We start from the raw sequence: 17,697 nt of genomic DNA, 5'->3' as shown, positions 1-17,697 counted from the left end.
CAAAGCTGGCGCCGCAATTGCACTGGTGCACTGTCTTCCCCATGACGTGGTCAATCGCTGTGTTGAACACGGTGGGGCCCAGTACACAGCCCTGGCGGACACCGCTGTTGATGTTGAAACTGTCAGACAGCAGCCCGTTTACTTTGACACAGGAGGAAGTGTTGGAATAGAGTAGTGTGAGAAAGTTAAGCAGCTTGGCCGTCACACCCAGGATCTTGAGTATCTTTCAGATAGCTGGTCTGTCCACGGAGTCGAATGCCTGTTTCAGGTCCACGTAGGCAGCGTAAAATGGTTTCCTGAACTCCCGTCTTTTCTCAGCAAGTAGACGAAGGGTCAGGATTCTATCCACTGTGGAGCGGCCTGGTGTAAAGCCGCTCTGCTCCTTTCTCTGCTTGCGGATGAGAAGTGGACGCAGTCTTGCAAGGATGACATTGGCAAACACCTTCCCTGGAACACTCAGCAGGGTGATCCCTCTGTAGTTGCTGCACACATCTTTAGGGCCCTTCTTCCAGAATGGGAGGATGACTCCAAGCAGCCAATCTTCTGGGATAACCTCGTTGACAGTAAACAGCTGTTTCAGTTGGCCTGCGACTGTTGGATCACCATGTAGGAGCAGCTCTGGGGTGATGCCATCAGCCCCAGCGGCCCGGCCAGGTTTAAGCTTCCCTATAGCCTTGACCACTTCCTCCAGGGTAGGGGGACCGGTGGTGACAGAGTCGTCCTCCGTGGCCATTGCAGCCAGTGCTTCCAACTGAGGAGAGGCGGTTGAGCAGGCTCTGAAAGTGCTCCCTCCACCGCGCCAGCTGTTGTTCTGGTGTGTCGGGGATGGTTCAGTCCATGGCTTTCACAGAAGCAGTGGGTGGTGTTGGTTTTCATGCGAGGGTCCTTAAAGAGGAAGGCTGGACTATAAAACCACCCAATAAATTCAGCTAACGTAAACTCCCAGACCTCAGTCTGCCTCTGAATGCCGTGGTGTTCACATCAGTGAAGGGGCTCGCTGGCTAAGACAATTTACTAAGTATTGAAGTTACTTCAGCTGCTGTTCAGCACATGTTTGAAATCATAAAAGGAATCAAAGTATAGTTGCACATAAACAAGTCAGCTTTGTAGTACCTAACCAAGAATATGAAGCAATTTCAACACTGGCCTGCCATGCTCACTGGTAGAATGTCTCAGACATTGGCTGTCAGTATACAAAATACATTTCTACAGAGCCCCAGTCTATACTGGTTTCTTAGACTACCAAGAAGTCACCACAATTGTATAAGTCATACTTCTAGACACACAGCTATCAAAGGTAATTCAGCTCTGAGGAAAATATAGATACAATTCGAACTTTGAAGGGGTTGCTTTGACAGTTGAAAACACAACGTTATGATTTTCGGAAAGTTGCCTATCAAAGTTACGTATTGTATTGATAACGTAGCTTTGTTACACCTACATGTATCTGGGTTATTTAGTTTGTCTGACAATGTTTTCTTCCAAAACTAGTGAGAGAAATACAGGATTTTTCAAACCCTGAAACGTCAGTTAATATGCAAATGATTTCCTGTAGTTTGCTCTGATCCGATTCTATTGTTCTTTTAGCCAGACGGGTAGAGATCCCCTACAGAGGATAATCCATTTATGATGTTGGGATGAGGGTTGGAGTCAATTTAGCTACTAACTCCCTGACAGAAGATAGTTTTTATAGGAGGAGAACCCTGGGTCCTGGATTCTAGAGGTTTAAGGTCCTGTAGAGGGATCCTTGATCACCCCTATGGGCAGCAGTCTCTGCTTCCTCCGCCAGGTTGTCAAGCCACTTCTGCTTATCCTTGCAGAGTAGCTTGTTGCGTTCGTCGTTAAGCCGTCTCCATTCCGTGAGGTTTCCTTCCAGCCTTGCTTTTCTTTTCGCTTCCACCGCACTGAGGGTTTCCTCTGAGAGGAAGTCCTTTTCTTCTTCTTTCGTTTGTGCCCAAGCACCTTGGCTGCAGAAGAGCTAAGGTTTTGCTTGTCTGACCAGAGCTTCTCCGGGCATAGGCTGTAGGCCTCGGAAGGAGAGTTTGTACTATATGCATACCGAATATATACCGGGATATCGGGTGATAGGCTGGGCGGATCCCGAACTTACCCGAAAGCCGACCTCACCCGAAGCGCGCCCGAAGGGCGCTCGTGGGTGGTGGGAGCCCGAAGGGCTCCCCATGGCGCCGCAGGCGCCAAGCGAATTCCTCGCGAGGCGAGTAATGAGCGATAGGAGTTCCGCTTTGTTGGTGGAGTTCCTTTGCAGACGAAGACAGACTGTCATGGCGAGCAGTCTGTGGTCGGAGTTCCCCAGCTCTGCACTGCGGTAGACACGGCAGTGTGTTGAAGTGTGCCAGCGTCGACTGGTGAGGATGTGGTCCAGCTCTTTTCTTGTGTGACCATCATTGCTGAACCAAGTCATGCTGTGGATGAGCTTATGTTGAAAGAAGGAGCGCTCTGTTCGTAGGCGGAAGTTGGAGCAAAATTCCAGGAGTCTCAAGCCGTTGTTTTTGCAGGTGCCAGATCCATGGGGGCCTAAGGCACTCTCAAAACTGGTTCTATTTAACCCAGTTGTAGCATTAAGGTCACCAATAATCCATACGATGTCATGTCTGGAGATGTCGTTCATGAGCGAGGATATCTGAGAAAAGAACTCATCCTTTTCCTCGTCTGGCGCCATGTTGGTTGGGGCATAGGCTACGATAACAGAGATTTTCCCGTGGGTGTGGCGTAGACGGGCAAGGAGTAGTCTGTTGTTCACTGGTTTCCAGTGGACTAGGGCTCGGGAGGCAGATGGGGCCATGGCAAGCGCAACTCCTTGGCGGCGCTGGCCGTCATCCCTGCCCGACCAAAGGAAGTTGTAGTCAGTCGTTGCATGAGAGCCAGAGCCAGGTCAGCGCACTTCTGTAAGACCGGCTACTGCGACACTCAGGCGTGCCAGCTCATTGGCAACCAGCTCTGCTGATCCTTCCCTATTCATAGATAAAACGTTCCAGGTTGCAACTTTCATTGAGGCAGTTCTACAAGGCTTATCTCGTAAATCCATCCGGTCCGAGGTCAGGGTTTCATTAAGATCCGTCCTATTTGAGTTCCATAAGCGAGGTTTCGTAGCGGGTTTGTTTTATGTGGTGGGTTGCTGGCCCGACGGGGGGTTAAGACGTACTAACCAAGTCACATCTGATCAGATTTGATGGAAACACCGGATTGTCAACGGAAAGCTACCATTGATTTATCGTAGTCACAGCCAGCGGGAGCCAGCCGTCATCAGGTTCGGTACAACATAGGATATTGGAGATTATTTTTTGACAACCAGTAATTATCACCTGCTGACGTTTCGGTGTCTGTCTGACTAGAGTACTGCTTCTCACCTCTACAAATAGAGACTCGGAGTCTACTGCTGCATTTACACAAAAGTCAACGCGACTTGAGTCTGATTCCCCCCCCCCCCTTCGTTACATGTTTTTCTTCTTGTGTTTCGTGATGCCGCTTAAATAAGCCTGTTTTCTTGAGTGCGTCATCACTATGTGTTGTTCTTTTGATGTTGCAGAAAGGAAAGAAAAAAGAAAATTTTGAAATAATTTTTCAAAATATAAATTTATTGAAACAGGGGCCGTCATCCCTGCCCGGGTAAAAATAGCATATTATTGTGTTAAGCAGCTGAACACCGTAATTGGTCGGTTCAGTTTCACCATTTTTGAAACTTGTAAAAAGGCAGATTGTAAACCGTCATTGTTGAACAGTTCAGACATTTTTTAGCTATCGATAAAATATGCACTTTGAACCGAACGTTTGTAAGAGAATCTTTGTCTGAAAATATATTTATTGAAAAAAAAAATGGCCAACGGAATATCTAGAAGTTTGTCATTTCTAATGCTCTCTCTGGCTCATTCCCCGTCGTCGAGGATCAGTGGAAAGGGCAGGCCCTCTGATGGCTGAACATTCCTATCCTGGAGTGGCGTGCTCGCCCGCATCTCTCGCAGATGAACTGGGCCTGGGCTGGTAGATTCTGAGCAGCCGCCTTTCTCCTCCTTCGGCTCTCCTCTGCATGCTCCCTTCTGGCTAGTTCAAATTTCTCTGCACCCCGCTTGGTAAGAGTTCTCCAATTTCCACGGTGTGCAGCACTGTTTTCCAAGTTGGCTGCTGGGATGTCAGCCACTCTGAGGTGTTGTTTTAACTGATATTTGAAGCGCTTTCTTGGTGCGCCTCTGTCTCTTTTACCTTGGCAGAGTTCGCCGTAGAAAAATGTTTTGGGCATTCTGGTATCGTCCATGCGTGACAGGTGACCTGCCCAGCGAGGCTGTCTGGCCAGGATCATGGCCTCCATGCTGGAGATGTTGGCTCGCTTCAGCACCTCGTTGTTGGTTGTGTAGTCTTGCCATTTGATGCCTAAGATGGAGCGAAGGCATCGCTGATGGAAGCGTTCCAGAAGCTTCACTTGTTTCCGGTACAGAACCCAGGCTTCGGATCCGTACAGACGAGTAGTGACAACGACTGCTCTGTAAACCAGGATCTTGGTTGCCAGGCGCAGAGAGTGACTCTTCCACACGCGCTTCTGTAGGCGACCAAATGCACTGCTGGCTTTGGAGAGTCGGTTGTCCAAGTCTTTGGCAACGGAAGCATCGTTGGAGATAACGCTCCCAAGGTATGTAAAATGTTCTACCGTGTTGAGCTGTGTCCCATTAATACTTATGCAAGGTGGCTGGTAAGTCCCATGTGGTGATTTCTGGTGGAGCACTTCTGTTTTCTTTAGGCTTATGGTGAGACCAAAGGCCTTGGCCGCGTCGGCAAAACGGTTGACCGCTCTCTGAAGGGCTTCTCCCGGGTGGGCAAGGAGAGCACAATCATCTGCAAACAGCAGTTCCAGTATGAGTGCTTCCAGGGTTTTGGTGCGGGCCAGGAGTCTTTGGAGGTTGAAAACACTCCCGTCCGTACGGAATCGGATGTAGATTCCTTCTGAGGGGTCTTCCTTGGCTTCCCTTAACATCATGCTAAAGAAAATGGCAAACAGTGTGGGTGCCAAGACGCATCCTTGCTTCACGCCGTTTTCAATGGGGAATGGATCTGACAGATCACCTTTGTGTTTGACTTGTCCCATTTGTTCTTTGTGAAGTTGCTGCACGATTTGGAGGAGTTTTGGTGGGCAGCCAAGCCTTGCTAGTATCCTCCACATCCCATCGCGGCTGACGGTGTCGAATGTCTTCGTAAGATCTATAAAGGCAGCATATAGTCCCATGTTCTGCTCCCTAAACTTCTCTTGGATCTGTCTTAGGACAAAGGTCATGTCTGTTGTGCCTCTCTTCGCCTTAAAGCCACACTGGCTTTCTGGTAGGTTCTCCTCCGCAACTGTTGGGATGTGTCGGTCCAGGACGACCCTAGCCAGGATCTTCTCAGCAATAGACAAAAATGTTATGCCCCTGTAGTTTGAGCAGGCTGACTTTTCCCCCTTGTTTTTGTACAGGGATACGATGACAGCATCACGGAGATCCTGTGGTACGACGCCTCTCTCCCAGCAGTCCCGAAACAAGTCAGTAAGAACTGTGAGCAGGGTGTCGCTCCCCAGCTTGTACACCTCCGCTGGTACACCATCAACTCCAGGAGCCTTGTGGCATTTCATCTTGGCGATTGCTGCTTTCACTTCTCCTTCGGAAGGAGGGATATCAAGCTCTGTTTTTATCTCCTGTCGTGGTATCTTCCTGATTGATTCTTCTTGCACTTGGTGCTTGTCTCCAAACAGGTTCCCAAAGTGCTTAGTCCAGCGGTGTAGTATGGACTCTTGTCTGTGAGTAGCCTGCTGCCATCTGATGAGCGCATGGGAGCTTGTATCTGATGGGTTGGGCCGAATACTGTTCGTAGTGCTTCATAGAATGCACGGGTGTTTCCTGTGTCAGCATAACTCTGGGTCTCTTCTGCTAGAGCTATCCACCATTTATCTTGCAGTTATCTCAACCTTTTTGCGAGCAGTATGACACGAGTTCCTGTAGGCTGCTTTGGTTGACTGGTCATCTGAACTCTCTCGTAGCAGGAGCGTTTCTTCGGCAGTAGGTCTTGGATCTCTGCGTCACTCTCGTCGAACCAGTCTCTATGCTTCCTGGTTTCATAGCCCTCTTCTTCTACTGTTGTGTCCTGAAGGATTCGTTTTAACCTCTGCCATTAGGTTTCTGGGTCTGGGTTCTCTCAACGTGTGCTAACATTGCTATTTGTGGTGGCGTTCAGGCGCTCATCCAGTTTGGTTTGGAACTCTAGCTTGCGATCAATGAGCCTACCAACGTGCAGCTTCTTTACTTGAGGCCTCTTTCTCTTTACAAGTCACTGTACGAAAATGCGAATCTGCGGGGTGGAAATCGTGTTTCGAGTTTTCCGTGACTCTCCAGGTCATGTCGACCTGCTCACCTCTTCTGCACGGGGCCCGCGCTGACCTGGGAAGTACCGGGAATGCACCACTTATCTGTGCACGACGTGGCGGCGCCCTGTTAATCCCTGATGATGATGATGATGAATGGTTTATTATTATTACATTCACAGTCAACAAACAACAGCATCGCAGGTAACCGAAGTTACCTGAATTGCGCTGGAGTTACAGTGTTTAAAATCGGAATTATTGTCTACATAGTCATTCTCTTTAAAAATAAATTACGTATAAAATACAACAGCAGTAAAATATTGACGTAAGAATCAAGTCAAGATTCAACCATAAATGTTTGCTAAATTACAATATACACAAAATGTGACAGGCGGAGTTAAGAGAAACTTCGGAATGTGACTAAACTCGCATTTCTTACTCTCAACTGTATAAATCACGTACAAGGAGACAAGACGCGCGTGCGGTGGTTTTCACGCTTCCCCTAGCGGCTTTGTAAGTCAAGTGCACCAATCGATCCCATTATCTCGGCCAATTCCTACATTTCGTTTTGCATAAAACTTGATAAACGAAAAGATCTTCAGGTGTTGAGGTGACATTAAGTGTACATTTCATTCAGAAGGTTGGTCATGTATGGGATGGGGCTTCTTTTGTACCTGTCCGTACGGGTTTTGATTGTGTCGAGAAGTTGTGATGACCGAGTTGATCTACCACTGATGTCACCGCGGTATGGAGGTAGCCAGTCTCTAAAAGTCTCTGAATGTAGCAGGTGTTTGGCAAAGTTAAAGCACAGCTGGAGGCGTCGGCTATCTAAAGTAGGTAGATCGAGGACTTGGCATGCCTCGGTGTAAGATGTATATGCGGGTCCAAGTATTGTCCGGCAAGCCCTTTTATGTATGCATGGTCTCGATCCTCGCCTGTTGTTTCCTTGTAAGACCCGGATGCCAAGCAGGGACGGCGTACTCGCAAGCCGGTCTGACCATGGACTTGTAGTCAGCAGATCTTCTCGAGAAAGGTTGAGGCGGCGTAGCTGACGGAGCAGGAAAAGTTTTCTATTACCTGACTTGACGACGTGGTCGACTTGTGTTTCCCAGCCAAGGTCTGTGCAGCTAGAGGGAAATCCATGCACATGTCCTGCCCAGTGAACATTTCTGCTGTCGGTAGCTGCATAATTAAGCGACAATTATCACCTAATTATAATTTAATTGCCCGTGCAGCCAGAGGGAAATTCATATACACGTCCTGTCCAGTGTACATGTTTGCCGCCGGTAGTTGCATAATTTAGCGACAATTATTACCTAATTACCATTAAATTACCCTCCAAGGTTTGACCAGGCCTGGTCTGCTGCCCAATTGCCTCCCCCCAAATCTTCCTCATGCGCTTTCCACTTCCCCGGCCAAAAACCCTGAAAAATGCTTTTATTAGTTCAAAATGGTGATTAAACTTTCATTGTTGTTTCTCCGTTATCCACGAATGCCACTGTTTGCATTTTGTTGTAAATTATCGGCTACAAAAGTTCCAAAGAGTGTGTTCTTTCTTTATCTTGACGACTCCGCCGGCCAGTCGCTCAGGTCAAATGAAATAAATTTCTCAGTGCGGGTCTCCGTGATGCTGTCATTCCTGCACCTTTCCATCCATATGCTTTAGATAAAAACGCAGATACTCCCAGTCAGATTAGCCCGTTTGGTCTCGGATCAGTTGAAAGAGTGTCGTCCACAGTTAGTCTTGCAACAAGTTCTAATTGGGAACTAGCAGGCTGTTGCCTCTGATCTGACGATCCAGGTCGCGAGATTTAGCAATGTTGATGTAGAAACACGACCAAAGCTTTCAGTGTTCCCAGCACCGTGGCTGCCTATACCTGGCAAAGGGGACAGGGAGCGGAGAACATATATCCACACATAGTCTGTTTACCATTCTCTACCGAACGGTTTAGTCTGCTATGCACTGATCCGTTACTGTCAGTTATGCCTCTCCGTAGACTGAGCTAATTGATCCAAGTCCGTACAATCACCCCGTGCGCGGTATTCTCACAGGGCGGGCAGGTAACACTCCCTGCGCCGTAGAGATAACGCAGAACGCCCGATGGTACGATTTCTAGGATACGTGTGCCAACCAAGAGATTTGAAAATAGCGACACGGGCGTTGATTGGCTGTTCTATTCAAACCATATACTATGTAAATTGCAATTTGCTGACACAGTCATGTTTTACAGAACCCTGCACGAATAAAGACACAATTAGTTGTGAAATACCGCGTGCCCGAACGTCAAGTCTTTGTTGTGTAATTATTCAGTGGTTTATTTGAGATGCACTCTTGTACAACAATAAACTTCCGCGTTTACAGGTTAAAAGTACGTAAAATTACTTGTTCGACTCAAATAAGTCTTCAATGTGAAGCCACAGCAGACTCATAGACAAGAAATGCTTATCACAAGTTCGTTTCATTTCAACACAGACCATTTCAATTCATTTACCCCCTTCCCGGTACATTTGAAAGCTTTTCACTATGCACCAAAACAACAGGTCATCCTTGTGTATAATGTGTAGCACTAATACAGTCTTGGACTTGCTCTTGAGTATTTTAGATAACGCCAAATACATATATATTCAGCATGGATTGCAAGCTTGGAGAATAATTGCAAGCCACACTCACAAGTTTCATCACATGAGGCCATTACATAGGCTACATAAATAAATACATAAAAATAGATATAGGTTACATTGTCATTCGCGATCGGGGTAATTCTATCGGTATGAATGTTTAATCCGATCCATTTTTTTTTAGTGTGAACGGGGTCTAATTCTCGGGTGATGCATATTGTGACGCGACGCCATTTTCATGTTTCCTTTGTTTCGACAATTTGAGGCTCCTTCTTTCTACCATGCATGCACAAGTACACTACTCTAGACAGGACTATCGGAACAAAAGCACGCAACACAAGTACTAGTATTCTGTGTATTTTCAACTCCTTCTTTTTACAGGAAAAATTAACAAAAACAGAAAATCAATATGGACGCCGCAAAGACATTCCAATACACATCTTACAACATTATGCACAGCTTGTATCTTACAGACAACTCTTGTTTACTTTTCATTGACAATTCAAATCATGTCAAATGATCATTTAACATACTCCGATTGGAAACCATACCATCGGGACCTCCCCGGCATCTCTGCGGCGTTGGGAGTGGTACCCGCCGCCCAGACAGATTTGCCTGCTAGAGGGTAGTTCGCTCCCGCTACGATGGCGGCGAGACTAAAGCTAAGAAGACGAGCTAACAGAACGGCTCAATATAGCACACTGGGTCCAGTAAAACACACCTAAGCCGACACGTAGAGACTAGATTGCAGGCAAACCTCCTTGGTACAACACCATATATGTTACCCCAAGAATATTGTTGGTTATCGATGCAACTTTTAGAGTACTCTGAAACCCATACTATTGCCAGGGCCTCCACGTACGTACAGAACAGCTTGTCTGGTGCGCCCCTAACTCTCCTACCCTGGAGAAACCAGACTAGGACCGAGCTGCTAGCGAGTCCCTTCGGCGGCCCGAGACGGTCAGCCCGCCCGATCTAAATTAACACTCCGGGCGCGGGGAGTTGTAGCCCGGGGGAGTGTACCGTGCCTTTTACTCGTAAGGGCCGGTCAACTCTCGGGATTTTTTTAGAACTCCTCCGGTGCGCTAATACAATTTCTATCGGCAAGTTTAGAGCTCTAGGCCGCCGACTGATTTTCAATCCTACTCCATTCAAGAGTAGAGACTTTGACCGAACAGAAATGTGTTTAGTCCAATACAGTCCCAAATCCATTAATGGTTTTTGTTAAGTGTCGAACACAAAGTCACAGCTGTTTAAGATCATTTACCTATCATTTCCGTGTAGTTCACACACCGTGGCTTATAATGCGTGAGCTAAAGCTTATTGTTATCTACCTGGCGTGGTCACACGCGAGTGTGCAACGGCCTGGGAATCAACGCATAGCTAACTGTGCATGAAAGCGCAGCATTTTCCCGGTAGGCACACGCTGGACCCGGAAAACTCTTCACACTTCCTGCCCGCCTCAGTTTGAACGGACGTGCACAGACTCGGAAAGAACCAGAAATCTAAGCTTTCACTCAGTGAGTGGTTTGGTGCACAGTCGGAGTTTAGCCCTCACCAACCTGTGGTCTGTGTAGCAGTCTGCACCAGTCTGCCAACGTAATATCTAGAAGTGGAAATTGATATTTCTTAACATTTTAATTACTTAAGTAGAGGTCAGGATAAACGCGTGGCTATCAAAATTATTCGATGGAGCACTTTCATAGAACCCCATTTCAAATACTTTTCATTTTTAATGCTCTACTGATGTCCTAAAACTACACACTTGTTTAGAGGAATTTAATCAAAAAGAAAAGAAACTTTTAACGTAATAACTTTGTCAAAATTGTCAAAGTTCCCCCTCATAAATGTCATGAAAATATAAAAATGCAAAAAATAGGAAAAGTTGACAATGCCAGTAGTTTCATCATGTATGTTGTTATTATCTGGTTATCATGATTAGAAATCTTGGTATTTTTTTCGAGTGACATGTTTATGAGGTTTCCTTTTTGGAGCTCCACCATGGAATTCCTCTATAGAGCTTCTCCGTTTGCTATTTTCTATGAAGCTTTGAAAAAGCAACAACAAATATCCTATCATATACCCACATATTATACAAAATTTCTAAAAGACATCAACCCTATTCCGACCGGGCTTTTTTGATCATGGTGGAACCGGGGGTGGGGTGTGTGCTTTTGAGGCCCTCTTATTCCGACCCCTGTAACTCCTAAACTACTTGTCGTATGGCCAATACATTTTCAGAGGCTAGTTTATAAGCAGCATGTGTGTATTTTGACAATTTCAGTGTCATAGTGACGTGATATGACGTAATTATGACGTCAATCACGTGACTGTTGGCTGGAACCGTATATATTGGATGAATGGTGACTAACAGTATGTTTATGTCTGCTAAGACTTTTTTTGTCAATATCAACTGCAATGACGTCATAAAAGGACGTCATATATCTTTTAGCTATACGCCTCTTGGGTCCGCCATTTTTAATTTGTCAAAAATACAATTTTTCAGCAAATAACTCCAAAACACAATGCAACATAATGAAAATAGACTAAAACATATTTTTTGAATGTTTTTTATAAATAAAAATACCAGTAAGTAACGATTGATTTTTAAGGGAACATTGACTGTTAATACCAAAGCTAAGGATTTTGACCTTTGATGTAACAAGGTGCATAGAGCTGAAAACAAGAAGAGATCTGAGGCCTTTAGTTGTTGACATATGACTTATGTTTCCAGTTCATTTAAAATGTTCGTCATATATGGGATGGGGCTAAAATGATTTATTTTTGGATATTTGGCAATTTGCATACAAAAATGTATATTTTGGGCTCCTATGAAACCCACTGACCTGAGATTAGGTATGGTGATGCCTATGACATATGCCCATATGACTTAAATATCACTTTTTGAAACATTCGCCAGCATAATATACAATCCTCTTTCATAACACGGCTAGATTGTATCAGTTAGGAGTTTTTTTGTCATATTGTAGCCAGACGGGCACATACAGGATGGGCCGGTATTGGGTTGGAGGGCAACAGACAGCTCTTAAAAAACTATTAACACCCCGACTTGTGCCCCCAGCCTATAAATCATTGTAAAAGGCTTCGACTATACTCGTTTGACAGGTTTCACGCATCATTAATATTCAGGAATGTTTGTAGGTAGATAGTGTTTGGGTTGATGAAAAATACGAAAGCCTGTAGCAACAAATCTGGGACACATCTCGGAGGCATGTGGAAGACAGTGCGTGGAGACGTCTCGGTGGCAGCGCGCGGAGGCGTGAATCCAACTTTCTCTGGTTTCTAAATAATGTCAGTCTTTTTTGAAAGGTTTCAGAAAATGTTTTTTCGCGGGAAGGCTTGAGCAGTTAGGTTTATGAACTTTCCCAAACTCCAGTTGAATTTTGCAACCTTCGCCTGATACCCAGCGTGGTGAAAAAAGAGGGCCGCCTGGATCCCATCGTTCGAACCAGGAGTTCGAAACTGAATAACATCAAATTAGACGATTTTCATAAAGTCATTTTCTTGTAATGAATGAATGAAGACCTTTATTGTACATTCGTGCCCCGAGGGGCTAGATACAGGTCGTTTAACATAAACCTAACTAACATGTAAGTGACATCATTGGCTTGGCTTCGCTAGCGAAGATTTCAGGGGAGTCCACTTCTGGTACATGCCCTCTGGTGGCTGATGAGTCCCACTCGGGATCTGCAGACTCGGCCACATCGGCTGCAGGAGAAGGATGAGTCTGGGGTTGGTGCCGTGACGGTGCGATTCTTCCTCCTGCTGCGCTTCTCCTCTAGGGCAGCTCTTCGCTTCTTTTCAAAGGAGGAGACTGCCTGGTTAACTGTGTGTCGCCACGTCCCTCGGTCAGCAGCAAGAACTGACCACTGACGGTTGTCAATGTTACAGCATTGTAGGGATTTCTTCAATGTGTCTTTATACCGCTTATTCGGCGCCCCTCTGTTGCGGTTCCCAGTGGACAGTTCACTATAGAGGACGATCTTGGGCAGACGATGGTCCTCCATTCTTGAAACGTGCCCTACCCAGCGTAGCTGTGTTTTCATCAGCATGGCCTCGATGCTGGTGATCTCTGCTCGCTCCACGTTTGTGATGTAGTCACTCCAGTGAATGTTGAGGATGGAGCGGAGACAGCGCTGGTGGAAACGTTCTAGAAGACGTAGGTGCTGTCTGTATGTGACCCACGACTCTGAGCCATACAGGAGGGTAGTCAGTACCACGGCTTTGTAGACGCCGACTTTAGTGCCTTTCTTCAGATGCTTGTTGCACCAGACACGTCTGTAGAGTCTGCCGAAAGCACTGTTTGCCTTGGTCAGTCTGTTGTCAACCTCCTTGTCAATCCTAGCATCGGAGGAGATGGTGCTCCCTAGGTAGGTAAATTGCTGGACTGCCTTCAGTTCGGTCTCGCCAATCGTGATGTGGGGTGGGCGGTACTCTTTCTGTGGTGCGGGCTGGTACAGAACCTCTGTCTTTTTCAGACTGACTTCAAGACCAAAGAGTTCGGCTGCCTCTGCGAAGCAAGTTGTCACACGCTGCATGGCTGCCTCCGTGTGGGCTACAAGGGCCGCGTCGTCAGCAGAGAGCAGTTCACGGATGAGTTGCTCTAGGGTCTTGGTATGCGCCTGTAGGCGCCGTAAGTTGAACAGGCTACCATCTGTGCGGTACCGTATGTAGATGCCGTCTTCATCTCCAAGGTCTTCTGTGGCCTGCTGTAGCATCATGCTAAAGAAGATGGTGAAGAGAGTTGGTGCGAGAACACATCCCTGCTTCACCCCGTTGCTGACTGGAAAGTGTTCTGAGAGGTCGTTGCTGCTTCTGACCTGGCCACGCTGATGTTCGTGCAGCTGGATGACCATGTTGAGGAACTTTGGGGGGCAACCTAGACGCTCCAGGATCTGCCATGGGCCTTTCCTGCTCACAGTGTCGAAGGCCTTCGACAGGTCGACAAAAGTGATGTAAAGCCCCTTGTTCTGTTCTCGGCACTTTTCCTGGAGTTGCCTTAGCACAAAGACCATATCGGTGGTACCCCTGTTGGCTCTGAAGCCGCACTGGCTCTCAGGGAGGTGGTGCTCTGCAACAGCGGGAACCAGTCTGTTGAGAAGAACTCTTGCTAGGATTTTGCCTGCGATGGAGAGGAGAGTTATCCCCCTGTAGTTCGAGCAGTCAGCCTTTTTTCCTTTGTTCTTGTACAATGTGATGATGACCGCATCTCTGAGTCTTGCGGAAGTTTTCCATCTTCCCAGCAGCACAGACGACCAATATCCTGAACCGCCTGCTTGCAGGATTGGGGCTGCGGCTTGGGTGACATCTTCCACCTGCCGGTTCGCTCCTTTCCCATCGCTACAGAACTTGGAAGTGAGGGCTGGGGTGTGGACTTGATCCCCTGGGCCTGCGCATGTTTTTCTTTTAGGTGAGAGACGGTGTGCGCGTAACTGTTCCCACCCTTTACACCCGGGGTTCATCTGCCATAGCCTAGTAAACTGGGACGGTGACAGCGAGGTCCTCGGGTCGTAGATGGATTGGGAATCGGGCTCCATCTACCCGACGGGGGGGGGGACCCTCCCTTTAGCGACTACCCAATCTCCACCCCCTCATTCGAGGTTACAGAGTAGGAACGTTCCACCTACCCCAGGACTAGGAGATTGGTACATTCGGGCTCTCGCACCACGACAAGGCGGGAGGGTCGGGAGCCGATGTTCGGGCATCCCAGCGAGAGGTAAGTGACATACACAGTGAACTGTATTTATTTCGCTGTATAACTATGTACTTTATTTATTTCACTGGGTAAGTGACATACACATTGAAATTAATAGAGTACATAGTTAAACATAACGTTACATGGTAGACGAAAGTGATAAGCTAAGCTGATCCAGTAGAGTCAACTTCTTCTCGCTTCTTTGTACATGTGTAGATGTATGGGCAGATCATGTTTCTTGTACAAGGGTTGTCTAGACGCAACAAAACATAAATTTATCCTTTGCGTTTAGATATTCAAAGTATGGGAATTTCTCATTTATACGTTTGAAAATAAAACCCTCCGTCTTTAGGTAATTGATTGTCATCACGTCACTTATCATATTGTAGTTAGTAGCCGATCCCACGCAGCTTCTCATGTATACCAAGAAAGGGGTTTTGTGAACAACCTGCTTAATAACACAGCAAGATTCCTGTATCAGTTAGGAAAACTAGTATTTGTCCAATTTCAGCACAGGCATGATGGGGCCGGTATTGGGTGTAAAGCTGTGGCTAGACTTTCCAATCTCCGGCTTGTGCCCCCAGCTAATGAATTACAGTAAAATGGCCTCGAGAATACCCGCTTTGACAGGGATCACGCATCATTAATATTCAGGAATGTTGTTAGGTAGATCGTGTTGGGGTTGATGGAAAGAGCATTCCAGTACTACGTTGGACCACTCGGTTCGGTTATGGTAAGGTTGTTCCTTCGTTGGACAGTTTTTCCCACCCCATACTCCACTTAATGACGGTATCCATCGTTTTTGCTGTAGTACCACCCTTTCCACCAACCCATTATTTTGATCGTAATTTTCCCCAATTCGCGATCGGTCCCTGTCTATCTATACATTTAAAACTGTAGTTGATACGGTCTATGCGTTACGGAATATTCAGAATGAGGACATGTGGAGACTAGGAGCTTTTTCTTCAGTGATAGGAATACTTATGTGACTCAGGGAAGGTCGATCATTCTGCCCAGGTAAGTACAGTATTCATGATGAACACAATAATGCCACATACCAAGCAGTTGAGACAGCAGTAAACCTAAATCAAACATTTCTACACTTACCTAGCCTGAATCGATTGTCTTATTTTTTGGTTTATTGCGATACCGTTTTAGAATAGTCGTCTTAAAGGGTTAAACGCTAATACATACAAATACAGACATATATACCGAGCAAGATTTAAAGGACATTTATACATAATAATAATATATATATATACAGATTGCTGGCTTAATTTACGAATAACTGGTGAATGACTGGTGGATAGAACTGTAGTTTTTTGTTTTGTTTCATGGCTGACAAGTATTCTTAAAAAAAGTTAAAAGTACTGAGAGCAAACCTTTCTCTTACCGTGGGCAACCCATATCTGCATCCATCTGTATAACAGGTGTGTCCATTGCACATTTCAACAACACTCTACAGGCTCTAATATTCTGCACCACTTGTAGCTTACGAATGTTCAAATCCGACATATCTTGATATTTGGTATGCGGGAAGGTCTTTCAGTTAAAAGTTAACTCTTTAAAAATGGGGCCAGAATAACGGGGTGCGGAATTACAGTCAGCGTTTTTTATTTTGCTTTGTACTGATACAGACTAATGGAGAAAAATCTTGGACTCCATATGGGTCACATTATGACTTTAAGTTAAGAAAGCGTCTGATAGGTCAAATGCAATCCAAGTAATTGGTTTTCTCGATATTTTTTTTGTTTATGCTGGCTGATGTTCTTTGTATATCGAAACGTGTATAGAACAACAAGTATAAGTAAAATAAGAACATTTGGCTGATAGAGTCAATACCATGTCACCGAGAGGGTTTTCAGATAATATTGATAATAAGTTTGAACAATTTCAGATAATAAGTTGGAACATGTAGGAACAAATGATGAATCATTTTCGAAAGGAATACAAATTTATAACACTTTGGGTCTTGCGGTGACAGGTTATGTCAGACGAGTAGGGGTCCCCTCTACGCAGTACATCGATGACAGGCATGCGGGGCAGTTGGTAACACCAGGTCAGGATGTAGTGGCAGATGATGCCACTTGTTTTAGGAGGGCGGAGTAGGCCATCTTTTTGTTGGCTACAATGTTAGTCAGGTTGGGGTATTTCTAAAATCTGGGAAAATCAGTTCTGGTCCCAACCCAAGTTCTGACGTTCCTTGGGATGATAGTAATTTATTTGTTGATGGCCTTTGCAATCCTGGAGGTAAAAAGGGGAAGCTTTAAAGCTTTAAGATTGCAGATCCTTAAGGAGGGGAGAGTCCGAGTGAAGACACTGCAGAACTTTGTAGGAAAGATAGTCTCGTTTGCAGTAGCGGTGCCTGGGGCTATGTTTATACGAGGGAGTGTAATCTGGCAATTGCTCAGGCAATTCGGAAGGGTCAGATGGTTTATATACGGGGAGACCTGAGAAAGGAAGTGGAGCATTGGGGTTTCTTGGACGATTGGCAAGGAACGTTTCCTTGGAGAGAGGAACGACATCTGACCATACAACTGGCGTCAGACGCTTCCGATTCTCGTTGGGGTGGTGTTATATCCGGGGAGGGAATCCCAGATAGTAGTGGGTGATGCTTAGTCACAACAGGAAAAAGCTTCCCATATCAATGTTAAGGAAGTATTGGCTGTTAAGTATGTGATGAAAGCGGCTGTGCATAAGTGTAAGAATGCTAAGGCTCATGTGCAGGTGGATAACCAGGCATTATTGTACGCATGGAAGGTTCCAGGAAGGAAGTCAAAACAGAACCTCTCTGTGTCCATGTCATACAATAGGTCCAAGGACAACCCCGCGGATATGCCATCTAGATCTTATTTGGAGGAGGACATGACCCTTACTGAGAAGGCGTGGAAGAAGTTGGCGATAGAATGGGGTACATATGGTATAGACTGTATGGCAGTACCATCCATTGCCAAGTTGCCCAACTTTATCGCTCCGTTCCCCGCTCGGGGGGCAAGGGCAGTGGATTTTTTTCCCAACAGTT

The 17,697-nt window shown here is 46.0% G+C and overlaps 1 protein-coding gene across 1 annotated transcript; it reads right to left on the bottom strand.

Moving 5' to 3' along the window:
- Nucleotides 1-226: 226 nt before the first annotated feature.
- LOC136435991 (uncharacterized) lies at nt 227-2,680 on the bottom strand. Its single transcript, XM_066429702.1, has 2 exons — nt 2,111-2,680; nt 227-751 (listed from the first exon to the last, which is right to left on the bottom strand). The coding sequence occupies exons 1-2, from the start codon at nt 2,678-2,680 to the stop codon at nt 227-229; spliced, it is 1,095 nt and encodes a 364-aa protein (XP_066285799.1).
- Between the last annotated feature and the right edge of the window lie 15,017 nt (nt 2,681-17,697).

Source organism: Branchiostoma lanceolatum, chromosome 5, assembly GCF_035083965.1.
Source record: "Branchiostoma lanceolatum isolate klBraLanc5 chromosome 5, klBraLanc5.hap2, whole genome shotgun sequence".
In the NCBI taxonomy this organism is placed as follows: Eukaryota; Metazoa; Chordata; class Leptocardii; order Amphioxiformes; family Branchiostomatidae; genus Branchiostoma; species Branchiostoma lanceolatum.
Note: the sequence above shows the minus strand (reverse complement) of the source record. Positions and strands in the feature narration are given on the sequence as shown.

Coding starts and splice junctions, on each gene's coding strand:
- LOC136435991 (XM_066429702.1), bottom strand. CDS start 2,680: ATGGCGCCAGACGAGGAAAAGGATGAGTTCTTTTCTCAGATATCCTCG. Junction 752..2,110: donor CGGGTGAGGTCGGCTTTCGG/GTAAGTTCGGGA, acceptor GCCTCTCCTCAG/TTGGAAGCACTGGCTGCAAT.